At 35.0% G+C, this 11,159-nt stretch overlaps 1 protein-coding gene across 1 annotated transcript; it reads left to right on the forward strand.

Annotated features, from left to right (window-relative positions):
- The first annotated feature begins 7,898 nt into the window (after positions 1-7,898).
- LRRTM1 (leucine rich repeat transmembrane neuronal 1) lies at positions 7,899-9,978 on the forward strand. The gene has a single exon (XM_053704293.1). It carries the CDS (start codon positions 8,080-8,082, stop codon positions 9,646-9,648), a length of 1,569 nt encoding a protein of 522 aa, XP_053560268.1. The 5' UTR covers positions 7,899-8,079; the 3' UTR covers positions 9,649-9,978.
- Positions 9,979-11,159: the final 1,181 nt, after the last annotated feature.

Raw genomic sequence — 11,159 nt, forward strand, 5'->3', positions numbered from 1 at the left:
TTGCAAACATCTTTCCAAAGTGTTGCTGTTTTATTAAAGGGGCAGTCTACACCTTAGTCATCTTAAAGTCTTACCTTAAATTAAGCTACAAATAGCCTCCTGCACCTCTTTTTATATCATGCAGCAGGAATGGTAAAAAAGTTTATTTTAAAATGAATATTGTTTCTGGCCAATTTAAAAAGGCTACCAAGCTCCACCCACTGATGACATCATGTCCTGGGCTGCATATGGCATCAAATCACAAAAGACTCACTAGTTGAATCCAACAGACTGTCAATGCTATTCAGCAGAGTGCCTAGATGCAGCCCGGATCGTGATGTCATTAGTGGGCGGAGCTTGGCAGCCATTTCAAAGTGGCCAGAAACAATATTCATTTTAAAATAACTTTTTTTTTTACCATTACTGCTGCATGATATATAAAAGGTGCAGGTGGATATTTGCAGCTTAATCTAAGGTAAGACTTTAAAATTACTAAGGTGTAGACTGTCCCTTTAATTGTTGGGTTTTTTTTTAACATTTGCTGAGAGATTTACTCTGTTACACAATTTAACAAAACTATATAAGTTAATCAAAGGAATGGCTGATAGAGATAGGCTGAAAAAAAAAATGGTGAAGTGAGCCTCATTGAATGATCTTGACTGAATAATGAGACGTCTTGGCAGCATAACAATGATCTATGTATCTAGCCCAATGTATGAGGTTCAACATGGAGGGTGATGCAGCAGTTATAGAGCCTTTCAATACTGAAATGATACACATGCATAGTGTGAGCAGTCTGGGTGGAGCCAAGTGATGTGGGAGGAGTCTGGCCAATCAGGGGGCATGGTCAAATTATACATTTTTTGGATATATCTTCAAACTGAAATAGTTTTACAAAATTGTATGGACTAATAAAAACAACATATGATTTGTGTAGGTGACTTACAGAAACTACACAGAAATTACTGAAATGATTGCAAAAGTTTGGAAAAACAAACAAACATTGGCTGAGTATTGAAAAGCTTAAATATAAAATGCTGATGACCTGTTAATCTTCAAGGGACAGTAAAGTCAAAAATGAAATGTTTTTGATTTAGATAGAGCATGCATTAAACAGCTTCAGTTAACTATGTTGCTTCATTCTCTAAGTATCTTTTGCTATAAAGCATACCTAGGTATGCTAAGGAACAGCAATGCATACCTAGGAGCTAGCTGCTACAAATATATGCCGTTTGTCGTTGGATCACCCGATGTGTTTGGCTATCTCCTAGTAGTAGATTACTGCTCCTTCAACAAAGGATACAGAGAATTAAAGAAATTTGATAATAGAACTAAAATGGAAAGTTGTTTAAAATTGTATGCTTTCTCAGCATTTTAAACATTTGGGTTTCATGACCCTTTAAAGGGACAGTCTACACTGTGCTAACACGCACCTCAAACTAGCTGCTGCACTGTGTATACCTAACCCCACCCGTTGCCACCTCATGCATTGCAAAAGTTGATACTGTATGCTATGGAAACTTTCTTTATTCAGCTGCCCCAATATGGCCGCCAAACTCCTCCTTTCTCCTTCTTTCTTCTTCTTGTCGGTTTGCTAGAAATCACTCCCAGCACTGTGCGTGTGACTGGCCTGGATTACATGAGACACTCGGGATGATACATCGCACATGCGCAAATCTATGGCACGCGTCATCAATTTTACAAATGATATCCTAATCATTGGATACTGCTACATAATAGACGTTCCCATGGATTCTCTGGGAGGAGTTATGCTGCCATCCTACAATGGCCGAATAAGAAAGTATTTTTTAAAATACTTTTTTCCTTTTGCCCTACATGAAGTGGTACAGAATGGCATAGGGCTCGCAGCACACCAATCCCATTAAGGTACTTGCCAATCCCATGTAGACTGTCCCTTTAAGCATGCATTCATATTTTAGTTTATCATTTTTGTTCCATTTTGGAGGTTTAAAATAATATGACATATAAGTGTGCATGAGATCCTACAGATGACAGCACGAAGCACAATAATTCTTCACTATTCCCAGCCCAGTGATCTAGCTTGCACAGTGCCCTGCTCGGCTGATACAGCCTCTAATTGGCTCACTGTATCATTTAAAGAGAGAGAGAACAAAATAGATAAATTACTGCATTCCTAGTAGAAATTAAGTTTATAAATGTGTGTGTAGATATTCAAACAGTACAATAAAATATCAGTTATGACCACTAAAGTCAAAATGAAAGTTTCATCATTCAGATTTCACAGTTTTAGATAACTTCCCAATTCACACCCATTATCTAAATATGCACAATATTTTTATATGCAAACTTTCTGAGGCACCAGATTCTACTGAACATGTGCAAGATTCACAGTATATATGTATATGTATTTTGTGATTGGCTGATGGCTGTCACGTAATGCAGTGAGAAGGGGGGAAAACGAAATAAATTTGTCTGGAAAAAAATATACTACTAGTGTGAAATTCAAACTAAGTGCTTTTGTATTGTCTATTTATCATGTATTTGTTGATTACCCTGTTCTACTGTGTTTAAGCATGATGCAGTTAGTACTAAAAAAATGACTTGCTTGATTTACTCATACCTTTCTAGGGATGGAAGGAAATGTATAATGCAGAATAGAGTCTATAGTGGACCACTGCAAAAAAGTGAGAAACACCAGATTCATTTGGGCATTTAGAATTCTTGCTAAGAAATATAGTTTAAACAAAATCTAAACTTGCATACTGGATCATAGGCCAGGTAGATGCCAAAATCCAGCAACTTAAAGTTATAATAAACTCTCCTCTTTATAAAAAAACAGATCCGGTATATTAGTGATATTTTAGCTGGAGTTTAATTCATCAGATGTAACAAAGATGCGCTATAACGTCCTTTTAAATATAGATATGAAATTCAAATACCCGTGCTCTGACACCCACTACAAAAGTCAATTTTTCTATGAATTAATGGGTTGAATTGATGTCCAAACAGCGCTCTAGCTACATCAGATGTGCCATATGGGGAGAATGCTGATTGGACATCAATTCAAACTATCCTATCTAGATATCTCTTCAACAAAAAAGAACATGAGGTTGAAGCAAATTAGATAATAGAATAAATTGGAAACGTTTTTAAAGTTGAATTTTCTATCTGAATCATGGAAGAGAAAGATTGGGTTTCATGTCCCTTTAAACAGAACCACTTCCACTGTCAAGGATATCGATTTTTATAAAAGTAAATTTTTCTATGAATTAATGGGTTAAATTGATGTCCAAACAGCGCTCTAGCTACATCAGATGTGCCATATGCGGAGAATGCTGATTGGACATCAATTCAAACCGTTAGCTCACAGAAAAATTGACTTTTGAAATGGGCGGGGGAGCGCATTGTATTTGAATTTCATATCTTTATTAAAAAGATAGTTATAGCGCATCTTCATTACAACTGATCAACTAAACTCCATCTAAAATATCACTAACATTCCAGATCTGTTTTTATAAAGGAGAGTTTACCATTGCTTTAAGGAAGAAATAATTCAGATATCCTGAACAGCATGACAAACAACTGTCACGGACAGTAAAGGCTATTACTTGCACAGACATAGCTACAAATGGCACCACCCATAACCCTTTCACTGCCAGAGGCTCAGCAATATGTTTTACTCTGGCAAAGTAAAAGCTTGAGGGTAGAAATGTGTTTAAACTGTAATGTGCAGCGACGGGATAAACTGCAGAGGAGGTGCTCAGCCAGTGCTGCTGTGACCCTGTGGAAATGACTTCTGAGTCTGCCTCGGGTTTGTAGTGTCCATGTGCTCTGATTACTAACCCTTTCACTGCTTGAGGGACCTGAACTGTAGCAGAAAGACACACAGAGCCCCAAGCATTAGAGGAGCTCATAAAACACCAGATATACAGACAGCAGCACAGAACCAAGACTAGGAACAGCACATACTCATATGCATTCCTTTTCATAGGCATAATTATACAATTAAATAGATGTGTGGTCATGTCTATATCTATCTATCTATACATCTATCTATCTATCTTTACATCTATCATCTATACATCTATCTATCTATACATCTATCTATCTTTCTATACATCTATCATCTATCTATCTATACATCTATTTATCTATCTATCTATCTATCTATACATCTATCTATCTATACATCTATCTATCTTTCTATACATCTATAATCTATCTATCTATACATCTATCATCTATCTATCTATCTATCTATCTATCTATCTATACATCTATCTATCTATACATCTATCTATCTATCTATCTATACATCTATCATCTATCTATCTATACATCTATCTATACATCTATATATCTATCTATCATCTATCTATCTATCTACCTGTCTGTCTGTCTGTCTATCTATCTATCTATCTATCTATCTATCTATCTATCTATCTATCTATACATCTATCTATCTATCTCTATCTCTATATCTTTCTATCATCTATCTATCATCTATCTATCTATCATCTATCTCTTCATCATTTATCTATCAATCTATCACCTATCTATCTATCAATCTATCTAGCATCTATCTATCTATCTATCTATCTATATCTATATCTATATTTCTATATATCTATCTATCATCTATCTCACTATATCTCTGTCTATCTCTCTATATCTATCTATATCTAACTCTTTCTAACATCTATCTATCTATCTATCTATCTATCTATCATATATCTATATATCTATCTCTATATTTCTATATATATCTATCTATGTATCTATCATATATCTATATATCTATCTCTCTGTATATCTCTCTATATCTATCTATCTATCTATCTATCTATCTATCTATCTATCTATCTATATATCTCTATCTCTATATCTTTCTATCATCTATATATTTATCTATCTATCATCTATCAATCTATCTAGCATCTATCTATCTATCTATCTATCTGTCTGTCTATCTATCTATCATCTATCTATCTATCTATCTATCTATCTATACATCTATCTATCTATACATATATCTATCTATTATCTATCTATCCATCTATCTATCTATCTATCTATACATCTATCTATCTTCTATCTATCTATCTATCATCTATCTATCTATACATCTATCTATCTATCTATCTATCTATCTATCTATCTATCTGTCTGTCTGTCTATCTATATATATCTTTCTATATATCTATCATCTATCTCGCTATCTCTCTGTCTGTCGATCTATCTCTCTATATCTATCTATCTATCTATCTATCTATCTATCTATCTATCTATCTATCTATCTATATATATCTCTATCTCTTTCTATCATCTATCCATCTATCTATCATCTATCTATCTCTTCATCATGTATCTATCATCTATCAATCTATCTAGCATCTATCTCTATCATCTATCTATCTATCTATCTATCTATCTATCAATCTATCTATCTATCCTGGGAACATAAACATACACACACGTGTATGAAACACATATTTACGTGTGTGAATTTATTTATTTATAAAATATTTTATCAGGAAGGATACATTGAAATTTCTCTTGTTTTCAAGTATGTCCTGGGTCCACAAAACATTGCATTGATACAATAGGGTACAATAAAATACAAAAACAATATTAATATACAATATATGCAAAATGTAACATAGAACAGGTAGGAAATATATAATCAACCATGACAGGTGCATTCTGTTTTGAGATATGCAGAGAGGGATCTCTTAAAGGATATTAGGCTTGGGGAAGGTTTTAAAGTGTGCGGGAGGTCGTTCCATAATTGTGGTGCTCTGAATGAACACAAACAGTTAAGTGAACAAATGAATAAATAAGTATAATACCTTTCAGACACATATACACAGAATTATATAAAGCAGCCACACACACCCACACTTTTTTGTGACATATTCTACCCAGATACACGTATATGTTCTTAATCTGCCTACATATCCCTTCCCATATAACATGTGATAGAAGAATATATATGAGCTTTTCTCTCTGCAAGCAGATTCTCCTCCCTGCAAGGCTGAGAGGTGTGAGTATGACTATGAATCCCTGCATGTCTTATCCTCTGCTGCCACACAGCCATGTAGACACTGCAGTGGTCTTCAGAGCCTGTGTAAGCAGCTGAGAAGAGAGGAGTTTAGCAGGACTCCATGCAGGGAAAAACAAACACAGCAAAAGACATGGACATTGAGCAGTCAATGAGGACTGGAGATGAGGAGGGGTTATCCAGACAGAGTGTATATCCATGAATATACACAGACTCTGAATTAGCACAGTTCTGACAGTATCAGCAATCTTTGAAGATATTGTATAATTGAAAACCCTTTGCCAACTTCTCCCTGTCAATACTGTTGGACACAGTCTCCAAAGTAAGTAAGATTTACACAGGTGCTGTAATTCAAAGTCACTAGACTTTTCCATAATTAAATATACATCACAATGGAGCACAGCACGAGAAGGAATCATAATGAGAATGAAGACACAGAAATAAAAATCATCTACTAAATAATGGCTAGGGGGAAAAAAATAATCAAATTATAAATATGACTTGCAACCAAAATGACTGCAACCTCCAAACTGCTGCATATTGCAGAAGAAGCCTCTAATGGATGTTTGGGTCAGCTAAAATACTGAGAGCAAATATAGGTGCAGCATAAGGGATGTGAAAGGCAAATAAATCATTTAGTGTTTCTTAAAAAGCAACAACAACAAAAAAACATTACAACATATGAAAATAATGAAATTATGTAGTCATGTAAATATTTACTAAAATATATATGTGTAAGTATATATACTGTATATATATATATATATATATATATATATATATATATATATATATATATATATATATATATATATATACACACATATATATATATAACTATATATATTCTATATTAAAATATTGCAGTCAAGAAACAGCACAATATACAGAGATAGATTGCAAAACGAGCAGATAAATACACCAAATAGAGATAATTTTAAAAAGAGCAGATATATAAAGGCTCAGATTGTAGTTCTTTCCTTGGGAAAATCTTAATGCTGTTGATTTTTTTGGTCAACAAGCAGAGAGGCTTAAAGTATTTTCCATTTCATAAGCAAGGAACATATATTACTTTACTGGTTCACTAAAAATGTTGGTTTTATGCCCACCCCCTTTCAATCTGCCCATGTCTGAGATTCTCTGTGAAGTCGTAGAATCATGAGTAGCTTACGACACTCAGTGAGCGCTAGGTGCCTCTGCATGGATTACCAACATACTGCTTCAGCTGAAGGCAAAGGAGCCCATAGGGCTGTCTGTCTTTCTCTCTCACTGCTTTCAGCATCAACTAACAAGCAAAGCAGCAAATAAAAGGAAAGGGAGATTAATCTGTCCGTAGTCAACCAGTGAAACTGTCTCCATGGAATAAAGGTTTTGTTTTTTTGCCTTTTTCCCCCCCTTGTCTCTGGTCGGTGAATGGTTGCATCAAATGATGGACAATAAAAAGATTGCCAGATCCTGTGGAGTCGTTAGCAATGAGTTTGGATTTTTTTCCAGAACGTCACATTATTAACTGCAGAGAATAAGGACAGACAGAATAGAGGGAGACAAACGGGCTTGCAGTTGTGAAACTTGAAGGTCCTAAGAGTCAGCTTTAAAAAAAAAAGGAAACAGGAGACCCCAATTCAGCTCATTGAGAAAAAAAAAAGCAGAGTGGGACATTGTGACTCTGCCAGTTTTGCACAAACTGAAAAGCTCTGAATTTGTAACACAGAGGGGTCTTTCTAGCCCTGCATATAATTAGCCAAAACACAAAGGAAGCAGCTGAATGGAGGCTGTCACTCTCTGGAAAAAGGGTGGGTAAGACACTTTTCTAATTAAATTCTTTCATGAAGAACGATTGTTTTCCCCCATTTTTTTCTGCCTTATTTAACATGAACAAAGTCACAATATTTTTTACCGTTCAATTTCCGTAAACTTTAAAGCTGTCAAGATTCTGCATGCTGTAAAGTTTGTTGCTGTCTGTGTATCTGTTGATATATATTATAATAAAATATGATGTAGAATCTGGAAAAAGATTCAATGGACATTCTCAAGAAAATCTGGAAACATTTTTGCTAATGGATTTCCTTCTAATTGGTGTCTGTTTAAACTGGATTTTAAGAAAGCCCCCAGGGTTAATATTGTGTACATTGACTATACTGGTTAAAATGCTTCCACTTGTGAGCAGTGGATGCCCACGGCTGTGCCGATGTGAGGGCAAATTTTTGTACTGTGAATCACAGAATTTTACAGAACTGCCTCAAAATCTGTCCGGCATTATGGGCTTGTCTCTGCGGAACAACAGCTTTTTAGAGCTGCAAGATGGACAATTTACAGGGTTAATTCAGCTCACGTGGCTTTATCTGGATCACAATCATATATGTTCAGTGGAGGGGAATGCCTTTCAAAAGCTGCGTAGAGTTAAAGAGCTCACTCTGAGTTCTAACAAAATAACACATTTGCCCAACACCACTTTCCGGCCGATGCCAAACTTGCGTATTGTGGATTTATCAAACAATAGCCTACAGTCTTTGGAACCGGATCTCTTCCATGGGTTGCGTAAGCTGACGACTTTACATATTCGCCACAATGAAATCAAGTTTGTGCCAGTGAGAATCTTTCAGGACTGTCGCAGTTTAACATTTCTGGACTTGGGATACAATCAGTTGAAAAGCCTGGCTCGTAACTCTTTTGCAGGCTTGTTTAAACTTACAGAACTGCATCTTGAGCACAATGACTTAGTAAAGGTGAATTTAGCCCATTTTCCAAGACTGCTTTCTCTACATTCACTTTTTATGAAGAAGAATAAAGTAACTATAGTTGTTAATTCATTGGACTGGGTGTGGAAACTAGAAAAAATGGACCTCTCTGGTAATGAGATTGAGTACATTGAACCTCATGTCTTTGAAAGTGTACCTCACTTGGAATCCTTGCAGTTAGATTCCAACCGCCTCACCTATATTGACTCTAGAATCCTTAACTCTTGGAACTCCCTCACCAGCCTCAGCTTGTCTAGTAACAACTGGGATTGTGGACGAAATGTTTGCGCCTTGGCCTCCTGGTTGAGCAATTTCAAGGGTCGTTATGATGGCAATCTGCTGTGTACCACCCCTGAGTATGCCCAAGGAGAGGATGTGCTAGATGCTGTGTATGCATTTCATTTATGTGAAGACCCTATGGATCCAACCAGTGCCAATTCTCTTTCAATAGCATTAAACAACAGTGATAAAATTGCCAACCACAGTCCTACCACCACATCCACGTATAATGTGCAGGACACTGAAGGAGAAAGAACAACATATAGCCTAACAGCCACTATAGCCAGTGAACATCCTGAAAACACTGTTCAGATCCATAAGGTAGTGACCGGGACAATGGCCCTCATTTTTTCCTTTCTAATTGTGGTTTTAATGTTGTATGTTTCATGGAAATGTTTTCCAGCCAGCCTGAGACAACTAAGACAATGTTTTGTCACACAACGTAGAAAACAAAAGCAGAAACAAACTATGCATCAAATGGCTTCAATGTCAGCACAGGAGTATTATGTTGATTATAAACCCAACCACATTGAAGGAGCACTGGTTATCATTAATGAGTATGGTTCTTGTTCCTGCCACCAGCAGCCCGCAAGGGAGTGTGAGGTGTGATTTTTTTTTTGTTTATCTCTTTCATTGGGAATTAAACATACAACCAAATAACAATGGCAGACCGGCTGATGGCATACATATTAATGTATTCAGACGCATTTCTTGACAGACATATGGACAGGATCCATTGGGGGGAAAAAACATGACATTTTAGCTTTACTGTGTCTTAAAAACTTCAAGACAAAGTCAAACATAAAAATAAAATAAAAATTCATATGGTATGAAGATCTGTCTATATTCAGGAAATCTGAAAGTGTAAAAAAAAAGGTACCATTTATTGATTTTTTTTTTGTAAACTACAATGTTTAAAATAAAATAGAATTTCCAATATTTGCAGAGTGTCATTTCAACAGTAAATCTCCTTTTTTTTTTTTTTTTTTTTTTTTCTCTCCACATCTGCAGTTGTTTGGCAATGAAGCCGCTCAGCAACTGCCCAGATTAGTCTGTAAATGGATCAATGCCTCATAGTATTAAAAGGTTCACACTGCAATGAACTGTAATATTTTCAATGCAGCATTGCAGACCTGCAAGAAACTAAAATGATACATTGACGTGGGTACACGGATGGGGGTTTATAAAAGTGGTTACTGAGTTACCAAAGATATTTATTTTTTATATATGTTTTGCCACCTGTTGTCATGTGACATACTTTCATTAAAAATATAAGATAATTATCTTGTGTTATAAATTTGATACAATAAGAAAAAAAAATGAAAACTGAAACAGATTAATGGTCAACCTTAGCTTTATGCCTTAATAATAATTATTTTAATTATTTTGTTGGGATAAAAATGTGGAATCAGACTATTTTTCATTAAATAGAACACAAATAAAGATTGTATTCTAAATTATTTGAGCAAAGCTTATGATTAAAGATAGCTGCAATATAATTTTTAGGGCAATTGTTTCTTCTTTTTTTTTTCAAACATCTTAAAAATAATTCTGTATTAAGTTGACACAGTCAGAGCTGATAATATACCTCTGGTTACTATAGTGATGCACTGGAAGATATTACAAAAAAAGATATATAATTATCTGCAGGCAATCAAGAGCCATTGAATACAAGGGGAAATGTTGTATTTTGCATGAACACATTTTCTTTTTACTTTGGTTCCTGGTAATAATATATGTCTGACAAAACATACAATAAAATCAAGATGGGACAAAAGTGGTAATACATATATATATATATATGTTTTTAGTTGGCATCAGATGTAGCTGACTAACTATACATTCTCGCATATGTATATGATTTAACCCCTTATCTTTCCAATAAAATAATTTAACTTCCAAAAGGAAATTACATTTCTAAAATGCAACAGAACACAAGACTTTTTAGGAAGATGCAGCTATGGGTTGGGAGAGGCACAAGTTATCACTTAAATATATTGTATTCAATTATATTGTTGTAAATCAACTGAGGTCTGAGTTTGAATATCTGACAAGATGATAAAAGGGGTGCCATTATTTTTTTCGAATGTCTCTATGGCAACTGAATAATGTGTAAAGAT

Source organism: Bombina bombina, chromosome 2, assembly GCF_027579735.1.
Source record: "Bombina bombina isolate aBomBom1 chromosome 2, aBomBom1.pri, whole genome shotgun sequence".
Taxonomy (NCBI): Eukaryota; Metazoa; Chordata; class Amphibia; order Anura; family Bombinatoridae; genus Bombina; species Bombina bombina.

What these genes read in the sequence shown, in the direction of transcription:
- LRRTM1 (XM_053704293.1), top strand. Translation starts at nt 8,080, where the DNA reads ATGGATTTCCTTCTAATTGGTGTCTGTTTAAACTGGATTTTAAGAAAG.